Source organism: Camelina sativa, chromosome 5 (genome assembly GCF_030686135.1).
Source record: "Camelina sativa cultivar CO46 ecotype springtype chromosome 5, ASM3068613v1".
NCBI lineage: Eukaryota > Viridiplantae > Streptophyta > Magnoliopsida > Brassicales > Brassicaceae > Camelina > Camelina sativa.
Genome location: NC_141884.1, coordinates 40,492,110 through 40,504,336, shown reverse-complemented (window position 1 = coordinate 40,504,336; position 12,227 = coordinate 40,492,110). Strand labels below are relative to the sequence as shown.

The 12,227-nt window shown below is 34.9% G+C and overlaps 3 protein-coding genes across 9 annotated transcripts; 1 reads left to right on the top strand and 2 right to left on the bottom strand.

Annotated features, from left to right (window-relative positions):
• Positions 1 to 73: 73 nt before the first annotated feature.
• On the bottom strand, positions 74 to 2,251 carry LOC104788427 (U-box domain-containing protein 36-like). Of its 2 annotated transcripts, none has more exons than XR_015558592.1 (7): positions 1,838 to 2,251; positions 1,647 to 1,750; positions 1,434 to 1,555; positions 1,232 to 1,336; positions 872 to 1,107; positions 463 to 786; positions 74 to 375 (listed from the first exon to the last, which is right to left on the bottom strand). XR_015558592.1 is itself a non-coding variant. In XM_010514180.3 (7 exons), exons 1-7 carry the CDS (start codon positions 2,043 to 2,045, stop codon positions 151 to 153), a joined length of 1,323 nt encoding a protein of 440 aa, XP_010512482.1. In that variant the 5' UTR covers positions 2,046 to 2,136; the 3' UTR covers positions 74 to 150. The 2 variants fall into 2 exon arrangements, 1 of the variants encoding a protein (XP_010512482.1); XM_010514180.3 differs by having other exon boundaries at positions 872 to 1,101; positions 1,227 to 1,336; positions 1,838 to 2,136.
• Positions 2,252 to 7,105: 4,854 nt separating this feature from the next.
• Positions 7,106 to 10,964, top strand: LOC104788425 (uncharacterized). Of its 6 annotated transcripts, none has more exons than XM_010514179.2 (7): positions 7,367 to 7,651; positions 7,753 to 7,919; positions 8,126 to 8,279; positions 8,380 to 9,462; positions 9,578 to 9,723; positions 9,815 to 10,001; positions 10,081 to 10,964. In XM_010514179.2, exons 3-7 carry the CDS (start codon positions 8,141 to 8,143, stop codon positions 10,701 to 10,703), a joined length of 2,178 nt encoding a protein of 725 aa, XP_010512481.1. In that variant the 5' UTR covers positions 7,367 to 7,651; positions 7,753 to 7,919; positions 8,126 to 8,140; the 3' UTR covers positions 10,704 to 10,964. The 6 variants fall into 6 exon arrangements, with proteins under 6 accessions (XP_010512478.1, XP_010512480.1, XP_010512481.1 ...); XM_087452179.1 differs by having other exon boundaries at positions 7,492 to 7,651; positions 7,753 to 7,786; positions 8,101 to 8,279; XM_087452180.1 differs by having other exon boundaries at positions 7,503 to 7,651; positions 7,753 to 7,786.
• Positions 10,928 to 12,217, bottom strand: LOC104788422 (uncharacterized). Its single transcript, XM_010514168.3, has 4 exons — positions 12,110 to 12,217; positions 11,619 to 11,718; positions 11,407 to 11,486; positions 10,928 to 11,314 (listed from the first exon to the last, which is right to left on the bottom strand). The coding sequence occupies exons 2-4, from the start codon at positions 11,685 to 11,687 to the stop codon at positions 11,077 to 11,079; spliced, it is 387 nt and encodes a 128-aa protein (XP_010512470.1). The 5' UTR covers positions 11,688 to 11,718; positions 12,110 to 12,217; the 3' UTR covers positions 10,928 to 11,076.
• Positions 12,218 to 12,227: the final 10 nt, after the last annotated feature.

Here is a 12,227-nt window from a genome sequence, read left to right as displayed (position 1 = left end):
GTCATATAAAGTAGCAACTATTAACTATGCTGTACCGCACTGTGCATAGGTATATAATAATAAGATCAGAGAATTTTGAATTGAAAAAATTTAAAAATGTTATGATTTATGATAATTTTTTCACTCTGATTAAGCCATTAAGGCGAATAATTAATCACTTATATCTTTACAAGAAGAGGGTCTGTTCAGTGATTCTGGAACTTGTAGCCATTCTTGAATTGCGGATCGAAGAGCAAGATTAGGAACCAAGCTCGTGTGAGAAAGCCTTTTGTTTATCATTGGAGAAGTCTCGTGTCCTCTCTCGAACCAACCGCTTATTGCTTCTCCTTCATATGTAAAACCATCGGCTGCTACATGTGGATCCTCCATTATATCCTGCAACAAAATAACAGTTTCTTTCTTATAATTACAGCATTTTGGTCACCTCTATAGTTTCATTGATCTTTTGTAACGTTTCTTTACCTGTGTAATAGGACATATAAAGTACTGAGGCGGTTCACGTTGTTTAGAGGGAGACGTTTCCTCTACGTCGTGCTTGCTCTCCAGCTTTGATACTTCTCTAAGCTCTATCTTCAACTCTTCTTGTTCTTCTCTGAGTATTCTCAACGCTTCCACTGATAAGCTATACTTGTCTTGAAGCTTTCTTATCACCATATTAGATTCGGCTATTTGGATCTCGGATTCTGATCTCATCTTTTCAATATCTTCTTTTGCTTTCCTTAGCACCTTCTCTGTTTCTTTCCTACGCTTCAACTCCTCGAAATACGCAGTTTCCCATTGTTTAGCCTACAATTTTCGTTAGAGACAGAGTTATAAAAGTTTGATACGTCTAAGCAAAAACAAAACTTGTTAAGTGGAAATTTCATACTACCTTTTTGAGTGCGTCAATTGCAGATTTTTCAGCTTCATCACGCTTAGACGCCTCAAAGTGTGCTTTCCTTTTGGAAGTCTCAGCTTCTGTGACAGCTACTTTGATCAAATCATCATGATCTCTAACTATACTCGACCTTGGAACACTTTCACTTCCTCTAGTAATCTCGGATTGTCTCAAAGAATTTGTCGACGATGCACATTCTAGATACAAGTTCTCTGTTCTTCTAGCTTTTTCTGCATTGTAGTATAACTTGTGAGACAAGTAAAACTCAAAGACCAATCCTGAACAGTGACTATATCTAGTATGTTCAGCTAACATAACAAAAGATGAAGAAATGACTTAATAAATTAGCCAAACCTTGAACTAATTAGGTATCCGTTGCACGTAAACCATATCTGACAAGTAGCAGACGCTTCTCTGTTAATGTAAATAGCTTTCTTGGACTGCAAGTCTCTCATTTTCCTGCATAATCAACGTTTTAGTTCATTTACTGATCTGCGTTTTAGTCTTTTTAGATAACAAAAGAAGCCCTAGTCTACTACACTTATCAACCACCTACATTGAATAGTGTCTATCACCTGCTGCTCCCATGACGAGTTTCCTAACTCCACGCTGAGATATCAATTGGAGGATACCTTCCTCTACCGAATCCATTTCAATATATACTATCTCTGCACTGACCTATTCACACGATTTAACTTGAAATTTACAACCAAATCTCTCTTCTACCATAAAAAAAAAAAAACTTGGATATATAAGAAGTAACCCATACCTGCATTTGCCTGCATATATGAAAGTAGGTGTCCAACTTCTTGTGAGCTTTCTTCTTGTCTTTTCTATAAAGCCGCAAATTTTGCTCGTCGAACATTGCCCTCGCTTTTTAAAATGAATAAAACAAGATAGTCCAAAGTTAACCAAAATATCCTTAAGTAAACTTTTGCTAAGGAGATTTAGGTTACTTACAAACTGAGTTCTGGATAGGTTTATGAACATAGACGATGCAAAACTCTTTGCCTCCAGTGTTCTCTATAGCCCAAACGAGACTAGACTTGCCCTCTAGTTTTTTGCATGACACTGCTACATAGATCTTCTCATCCATCAGCGTCTCTCTTTTGCTATTTTCCATTGATTCAACCATATCTCTGCCGTGATATCTTAAATCGCCAACCATTTTCACAATTTCTTGGATCGGAATCTTCAATGTTATGGTCACTCCGGTCCATATATAAAAAAAAATAACAGAGTATTTGATGAGCCAAGGTATAGTCTATATATAGAGGGAGAAGAGGAAAGGCTTATCAGAGAGACACATATCTAATCACGAAACCGTGTTTAATGAAAGCCGCCTTATCGCAGAAGCTTAATCAGATAACTTATGAACAATGGATAAGCCTATTGACTTTCAATAAGAGCCGACCAAAGAATCTCAAAGTAATTGATTGTCTCTGTCTTTGTCAAGAAAGAAATGTCAACATTACGAAACTGAGATCGAAACTTTCAGATTTGAACTTAGATTTGATGCCGTCAACGGCTGCGTATTATTACGGCTATGCCCTTAACTGTCACACCCGCTTCATAACGACCTCGTCTTCTCTCCCGCGTAAAAATTAATTTATATTTTTGTTAATGCTAATTAATTTTAAGCGTTGAAGAGTTTTTGTACAAACAAGTTCATAGAGCAAACAAAGCTATATAACGTCCACAATTTTAGTTGATCAACAGAAATAGTTATTTTAGTTTCATGTGAAAATGATAGTTTCAGTTTTTTTTTTTTTTTTCCTTTTTCTGTCAAACCAATTATCTAATTAACACTCTAAATCATATAAATTATTCAAGCAAATACATCATCACTTAGATCATAGTTTCAAAGTTAACTAAATTACACAACCAAGGTACATGACACGAATCAACCTGAACTTTGCAGTTTTAATATTTAGTCCCTTATATATTTGGGATTTAAAGTTAGTCGTCCCCTCACTTTTTTTTATCTTACGTTTAGTCCCTCAACTTTTTACGAATGTATTCAATGGGCCAGAGTATTTGATTATTTTCGGCCCGTAATAGTAAATGGGCCGTATGAGATAATAGGTCAGTTGTAGTAGCCCTTCTTCATGAGGGACAATTTTTGCATAAGCTTGTTGTTTCTCACCCAATAAATAGTTTTTTTTTTTAATTTTTTAGGTTAAACTAAAAAGTTTAAATGGGATAATAGTTGGTGAGACTATGATGACTCTTCTTCGTCCTCTTAGTTTTTGTCTTGTTTATAGGTTTTAAAATATCATATATTCTTAATCATTATGGACACATATATTCAGATATTTTTACTTGTTTATTGGGTACTAAATTATTAATCGATCTGAAATTTTCTTTAATCATAATTAATAATGGTTTTGAACTTGTAGATATGATAATATATACAACAACGCAATAGCCCATAGACATTTAATGAGTACTTTATACCTCTTTTAGTAAGGAAACATACATCGCACGAACCTAACTCAATCAATATACAGTTTTTGCATATTTTTAAAACCTTTTTTTTATGTGCAACAGTGAATATAATATAGAGGTATATCATGCATACAATTCGAAATAATTATGTACAACTAATACAAAATTGGGTTGAGTTAGTTGTTAAGTACCTATTGATCAATCACATTATCTGATATATATAACGAGATGGCGTTAATTTATTGGTGTGTTTTCTTCGCAAACAGCCAATTTTCGTGGACCGAATAAAGCATCAAAATACAAAAAAGTCGATAATTAATTAGTGCTGATAAATATGAGACCGTCCACTAGTGATGTTTTAGTTTCAACAGATTAATATTCACGCATTTTCAATTTTTTCGTAATTTTACGTTGCCACTTCGGTTGGATCATCGCATGCTGATGGCATTTCATTGTTGCAATGATATCCAAAGTGCATTTTTTATCTATCGAACGTTTAGTCAAAATATGTCGACTTCAGAATTTAATTTATGCACAATTATATATTATATTGCTCATCATGATTTTTTCTTCATGTAATTTATGTAAGATTTAAGACCAATCAATATCCATGCAGTTTTTGCATATAATTCTTAAAACGTTATGCTAAGAAGCTATTATATCAAAAATAAATATAAAACTTATTTAATACATCAAAGCTTTATAGATTTTATTCGAATAAGACCATTAATATAATTAAGATATAACGATCCAATAAAATAAATATAGATCAGCAACTTCAGACTAAATATAATGCACAAAAGTTTTTTTTTTTTAACCCCAATAATTAGCTTTATTGCGTCACTGTAGATAACTTTTCGTGCAATGCAAAAATTATTGTGATGATTTTATTTGATTTCATGGCAAACACAAAATTTTATTTGATGTACTTATTAATTATATAAGATTGGGGGGAATGGTTGCGCTTTTCTATTTACCAAAGTATAAAAATGTACAGAAAGATTAAAATATACAATTTACACCCTTCTTTTTTTGTGAACTAGACATATTTTGCTCTATATAAAAAGAAAATGAAACCGATGGCTTTCCATTTGCTTCAATTTATGTCAAATTTAGACTTTATTTTTTGGCGGGCAGCCTCTCAGTCGGGGGATTCGGATGTAGCTAATCGTCTTCCTTGGATACTTTGGACATTATGGAAAGATAGGAATAAAAAAGTTTTTCAGGGGTTACAGGCCGAGCCGACGGAAATTCTACACCAGGCGAATAATGATAAATTACTATGGGAAGAAGCAAAATCCTATTCGGATAGGTATTTGCATACTACGCCTCTGGTGGAGGATAGGGGAGCGTTTCCTCGATGTCAGATTGATGGTTCTTGGAAAGGTGTCAGATGCTATGCAGGGTCTAGGATGGTGGTGTTGTAGTGATGATGATGCGACTCTCCTTTTGGGAGCACGGAGTCAGAGATGCGGTCCTACATCCTTACATGCAGAGCTACAAGCCTTGATTTGGGCTATGGAGTCACTCTTGGCGGCTGGAGTTGGATGTCAAAGCTTTGAGACAGACTGTGCAGAATTGGTGGCGATGGTGCAGACGCCTGACGATTGGCCATCTTTTTCGAACCTGTTAGAGGAGTTTCTTGTGCTCAGACCATGCTTTTCCTCGTTCTCCCTGATCAGGATCTCTAGAGAGCTCAATGTAAGGGCAGATTGTCTAGCCCGTTCTTCAAGATTGCTTTCCTCTGAAATTTCCTTTGTAAACTCTTTTCCTCCGGTTTGGGCAACCAATCTTGGAGTTATTTTTTAATTTGATTAATGTTTGGTTGAAAAAAAAAAAAAAAAAAAAAAAAGAAAATGAAACCTAACTTTAATATATTGATATAATGCACCTTTAAAACAAATTTAAAAGGTGTGTAAAAAAGACAAATTGAAAAGCTTATGGGTTTTGGGGAGAATCCTATGAAAAATAAAATGATTGGCATCCACTTACATAGCTTTGTAGTGTTTCATTGGGATACAGACCTTACCAAAAAAATATGTTGGGATACAGATGTAAAGACCAAACGTCGTCGTTCATCATTCAAGTATCTCAACGAACATTTCCCAATCCTCAATAATACAAAATTGTTGATGATCATTTTTATTATACAAGTTTCAGGGTGTGTGTTTCGTTTATAAAACTGTCGGCATGTATTAACTTCAATTGATTATTACATTACGTAAATGGACATTATAACTACTAGTGTATATAAGTACAAACTTAAACTATAAACATATATATCTGCATACATTAAAATAAACAAATAAAAAACAAAATTTAATGAGTAGGTGATTAGCTAGTTGTCTAAACAAAGATGAACATCGTTGTATATTTCATCATGCTAATTATAGTATATGTCAGAGTCATATCATATAAATAAAGTTTGGCAAATGCTGTTCTATTGTGTTTCTTAGAGTCCAATCTATATTTGGGTTATTTAATTATAACAATTTAGAGGGTAGGCAAACCTCGTGGCAGTAAATCAAGATTAAGGAAAAAAAAATGTTTTAATTTTTTTCTTCATTTTGTATCTAAAATTGCGAATTGAACATAAAGATGAACAAGAATGAGAAAAAACAGAAAAACCTAAACGAAACTCTCAAAAGAGTTAGGAAACTTTATAACACTGTAGAAAATAACACTATTATTGGCATTATCATTTATTTTGTATTTATTATATATATATATATATATATTAGTTTAGTGCTTTTAAATTCCGTGATGCAAAACCTTTTCATGACTGAGAAGTGAGAAAATGTTTATATGTAGCTGTAGAACTACAAAATGCAAAATGACACTCTGAAAATGTAACGAAGTGATAACTACACAGTACACGTAACACACTACTCACTTGTCGAAACAAAATTTTGTTGTTCACCTCTAAAGTAAAAAAGAAGAAGATTTGAGGTCACGAACGCGTTTAGCCATTAGTCAAACATAGTTATGGTCTATATGGATGGGTAACATCGTAACGGACTACTATTTTTTCACATCCCTATTTATTTAGTTGCATTCTATAAACAAAACATATAAAATTGTCCTTGACTTATATACCTAATTGCGTTTTTCTTTTGTTCGTTTTTTAAATTAATTTCTGTTTTATTCATGATCTCGCATATACCTAATTTATCATTTACTTTTCGAAATATATCTTGAAGTCTAACTAGTATTTTTTTTTTTTTTTTGGGAACAATATATAGTTTACTAAATTTTAATTTAAGGATGACAGCAATTGTTAGAGAAACCACTAAATTAATTAAAGTTTAATGAATTATAAAACCATAACTTTATCTTACGTATGAGAATTAATATCTAGACAAACTATCAACTTCAACCTACAATTAATTTCATATTAGACTCATAACATTTTATATAATGCTCAGAATCTGAATGTCGTGTATACAATATCCCCTAAATTTGTTAAATGTGTCCATAATTAAAAAAAAAAAAAGTTGTCCATAAATGAAGAGACTCCAATGCATGTCATTTTTGACTTTTTTCTTCATTTTTATAACGCTTTATTCTAACTTCTCACTTATTTCTTTTAATTAATTTTCTTGATATGTGTTGACTTTGCAATTTTCGTAAACGGAAATTACCATCATACCCTTCCCGACACATTCGTTCTGTACGGTACTACCGTAGCGACGACTCCTTCTAGAGGACCATTAACCTAGCTACCTGCATCACCAAACCTTCTCTCACCATATACATATAAATGATATACTATATGTACGTATACTACACATTCATTACAGTCTCGTGAAGACACTAATACACTTGTATATATATATATATCTACAACGACAACGATGTGTAAAAGGAGTTACGGGCGAGGATTCCAATGGCTGCTGCACCTTAAAGTGAACAAAGTCAATATTAACCAAACAAAAAGAAAAAACATCTTTACTCTTTTTGTTCAGCTAGAGAAAACATATATCTTGGCTCATATGTAAATAATGAAACTTAATCCAATCTCCACACACCACACTTTCTAATAATCTAGGTTTGTCCTTCTTTTGTTTTTCCTAGTAATTTATTCAACTCGTGTGACTTTATGCCTAATTCTCCATTTTTTTATAAATATTTTATCTTTTTTTCTTTTCAATATTTCATATTCTGGTGAGAGAAAGATGGGTCTTCATAATCTAAATTGAGACACTAGTTTGTTGTTCAACACCCTCGTGTTTCGAGCTTCGTTACTTCGTTCTTTCATTTTTATGTATAAAAAAGTTTCGAGAAAAAAAGCCGCAAATTCAGCCAAGTTTTTTCCGGGAAAGTCTGGTAAACACTTAAGGGCATTCTTTTGTTTGTTTCGTGGAAAACAGCTAAAAAGTTGTAAAGATGGCTTCTCTTATTAATTGATCCTCCAGCTGCATTTTCAGATTTTTCCCAAGTATCGGATCAGATTCTTTAAAGGTATTTACTATTTTCTTTTTACTCTTTTATGCTTTTTTATTTCTTCCTTTCTTCTTCTTCTTCTTCTTCTTCTTCACGATGATTGTCACCAAAACAAAAACAAAAAAGAAGTTCACTTGCTACAAAAGGAAAGGTATCGAATCATAAACAGTAATTATCACAGTGCGTTTGTGTGACTGATTGGAAAAAATCATGTAAACAGAGTTTTAACAGATCACTTGCATGATGAAAAGTTAAATATTTTTGGCTTGTTTCTTTTCTTTTTTTATATATATAAATTCAGACATGAGTTTATTCTTTGCTTGTATTAACAGTTTCCTTACCACTTCTCTATTAAAGTGTGTGAACTGTTAAATGGAGAGAAACTGTCGGAGAAATCTTAAAAGAGAAGGCATAAATGGAATAGGGTGTATGTGGGTGTTCATCAGTCTCTTTGGATCTAATCAGAAACGTCTCTTGATGGATTTGAAACGTGGAAGCAAAAGAGTTTCAGGTTTTTGTTTCTTTTAACATTTATACTATTATGTGTCTTGAAAGAATCTTTCTGTTATAAAGATAATATTAATCAGTCTATATTACTTTAATTTATGCAGGTAATGAGATGAAGCAGCTTACTTGTTCTTGTGAGAGCTCATCTCATGAGAGTAGTGTTGACAAACTCATTGATGATGAGGTGGGAATCGATGTTTTGATTGCTGGTGATGAACATGTAGAGACGACTGAGGTTTGTAAGAGTTTAGGTGATGAATCTGAAGAGAAATTTAAAGAGATAATTAAACGGTTGATAGCTCAGAAAGAAGGAGAGATCCAAACTTGTAAGGACTTGTTAGAGGCTTTTCATGTTTTGGGTTCTGAAGAAGAATCATTCATGAAGAAGATTTCATCACATGAAGATGCTCAGACCTTGGGAGGAGATTCTAAGAGAGTAGTAGAGCCTGAAGTAGTCTCTAAGCAAGAGGCCGTGGTATTACCGAAGAGGAAACCTAGTTTTTTCAGCAGGAAATGGAAATCAGAAGAAAGGAGAAACAGATCTCAAGTTGCAAAAACGATTGTGGTTTTAAAACCTGGTCCAAGTAGTTTGAATCTTGATTCATCATCTGATCCTCATTCTAATGTTAACAAGTCCAAAACCGGGAGAACTTTTTCTCGCTTTCTTATCGGTTTAGTCAAAAGAAGACTACAATCTGCTGTTGGAAAGAAGTCATGTGATGATCATGCTGATAAGATGAGCCAAAACTGTAGTATGCAAGAAGAGATACAGAGTAAACCAGACAAGCATATACCGGACGAAGAAAAACCGTTATGTAAGGAAAGAAAGAGTGAGGCGGCTGATGAGAAGGATACTGACTCAGAGAAGATTATGTCTGGCTTGTATATTGCAGCCAAGAAACACTTGTCTGAAATGCTTGCAAATGGAGATATTGATGTGAATTTACCAGATAAGGAAGTGCCAAGAATCCTTGGGAAGATTCTTTCTCTCCCTGAGTTCTGTTCACCAGCAGGCAGTCCTAAACTAAACCCGGAACATGATTTGGTTAGCAATCTTAGCCCTCTAAGCCAGACAGATGAGACACCAGAGATTCTGCAATGCAGTCCAGATACAAATGATATGACTGATGAAGATTTAGATAAAGAGGACGATACATTGTTTACCATTGATGTCTCAGTTCCTAATGGTGATTCTTCTTCTTCTTCTTCTTCTTCTTCTTCTTCTTCTTCTTCTTCTTCTTCTCATTTTCTTTCCATTCCCAATTTTTATTATTCTGACAAAATGTCACTAAATGCTTTCAGACTCTGAGAAGGAAACTGAGAATATTGACAAGGAAGAGAAGACTGAGATAGATCCAATATCGGAAACAAGTAGCTCTTCCATTTCCCAGCAAGTCGAAAACGTTGATGAAGATGCGCTTGAGTTTCGTGAAGAAGATGTGAACAAGGTTAGACAGCTTTTGGATGATATAAGTGAATTACATTCTCTGTTTTTTTCTTGAATGAGGATTTCATATTTCATGGCTTGTCTTGTTCTAGGAAATGTTCAACCAAGAGCATTCACCGTCTTCTCCTCCAGGATCTCCACCAAGTTCTTCAGTAAGGTTGACTGAATGCAAAGAAACCGCCACTGATGTGCAAGGAAAGCTAAGTCCAGTGTCCGTGCTTGAGCATCTGTACACAGATGATGACAGTAGCCCAACAACAAGCACAAGTTTCAGTTCAGGTATGTAAGAACTTTAAAGATCAGATCAAGATTGTAACATCAGAACTTGGTTTCTTACTGTTTCTTGATTCACATTTAGCTGGAATGCGGATGCAACCACTCTGTATAAGATTCGATGAAGCTGATTCTCCAAAACCAGAGAAAGACAACAATGTCAAAATCAGCATGGATGACAAGGAGTTGACACTTGCATACATTGAAGCCATTGTGAAATCTGCAGGCCTAGACTGGGAAGAGCTTCTAACAAGACCCTTTTACTCTGAGCAGATTCTTGAACCAGAATTAACAGATGACGTCGTTTTCTGCCCTACACAGCTCTGTGACGATAAGAATCTCCTTTACGACTGTATTGATGAAGTTCTTATGGACTTCTGTTGGAATGAATTCAATCCCGGGCCTTGGATTTCATTCTTGAAACCTGAGGTCCAGCTAATCTCAGACATGGAAATCGCAGCTAAAGTGGCACGAGAAGGAGTTTACTGGCATCTCCTACCTCTGCCTTCCCCTCACACTTTAGATCAGATAGTGGAAAAAGACATGGCTAGACCTGGAAGCTGGATGGATCTCCGGTTTGAGATCGGTTGTCTTGGTTCTTACACAAGTGAAATAATCCTTGATGAGTTAGTAGAAGAGATCATCATGAGCTGCAGAGACATAGTTCAAGTTGAAACGATGCAGGAACCCAACAGCGACAACCTGTGATGAGGCTCTTTCGTTTTAACCTTTTGTTTATCCTGTACAGTTTCATTGCCACTGCCATGGTCAAAACTCTCTAGTTGACCTTCTTGTGCAGCGGCACAACCACAGCTTTTTTTTAACATAAACACAGACTTTTGTTTCTTTCACTTCCATACTCTGTTTTTCTTTCCAGGGGCTTCTGTAGTTTACTCAGCCAAGAGATTTTTGTATGAGTATGAACTAAAGAGTGTAATAACACGAGGCTTGAACTTCCACCAAAACAAAGATGATGGTTTTACAAAGTGCCAATAGAACTACAATTATGTGGTTTTAGCTCTTCCCCAACAATCAAAACAAATACAAGGCCATGAATTTAACTATAGTACAAACACAAACTCTAATGAGGCGTACTTGTATTTTTCTTTTTCTTTCCAAATGCTTGGCTTTTGCTTTCTGATTCATCATCATCATCCTCACTGTCATCACCAGTGTTCTTACTAGAACCAGCGGATTCTGCAACCGATCTTGCATATTTTCTTTTCCCTGCATCAAACTTGGCTTGTAGTTTCTGATCGAGAGGGTCATCTGAAGGTCTACGCTTTGTTTGTCTTGACACTTGAGCACCAAGTCCAAGCCTACGCAGAGTTTACAATGGATACTTCATATTCAGTTTCAAATTCGCAAAAATGAAGTGCAAATTAACATGAACAAAGAAAATTTTCTCCACCTGTGTGGTCGAACTTCTGGTTCAGTCTCAACAGGATCATCCTCTGCAGGCCTCGTCATATTTGCAACCCACTTCTCAGCCTGCAAAACACACAAACTCAAAGCAGTGAGAAGAAACCAAATTATATGAACGCAAGTAAGCAACTTACAAATATAACTCATGGATCAGAAGAAAGATCTATAATTTTTGGGCTTCAAGGAGGTAAATCTTACAAGTTTCTGTGCAGTATGTGTTTTAAGAATCTGTGGAGTTCCCTTCTTCTTTGCCGTTTCCGTTGTCATTGCAACTAGAGTACCACCACCACCTAACTTCCTACTCACCGAATTAAACAAAAAAGTTCACAGTCAGAACTGAGTTTTTACAGTATGCTCTTGCTAAATATTAGCCTCATTGGCCAATCACTGCAACAAGTTAAACCTAAGAAGCTATAGTTTTCGAAGACAACCCTCTTTCACTAAACCCTTCAAACCGTCCCTAAACCTATCCCTAATGAGATAATTATATCAACAAGTAAGATTTTTATGGTTTAAAAATACAATAAACCTCTCCCCAAAGAAACTATGTGACACAACTTCATCACAAAACGAAACAGTAGACTCTCTCAGACATTTCCTCAAACACCTTCCGTGCATATCCTAAGTTAACCAAACTTTAAAACTAAAAAAAACCGTGGTTAAAGGCATACACGAACAAGAACACAGACCTTTTATGCAGACTATTAAGAAATCACCAATTCAAAAAAAAAAAAAAGAAACTTCCGTCGCCGCCGAAGAACTTCTCCCCAGATGCCGACGAATAAAGCTCGCAATTTATCTGCTAAA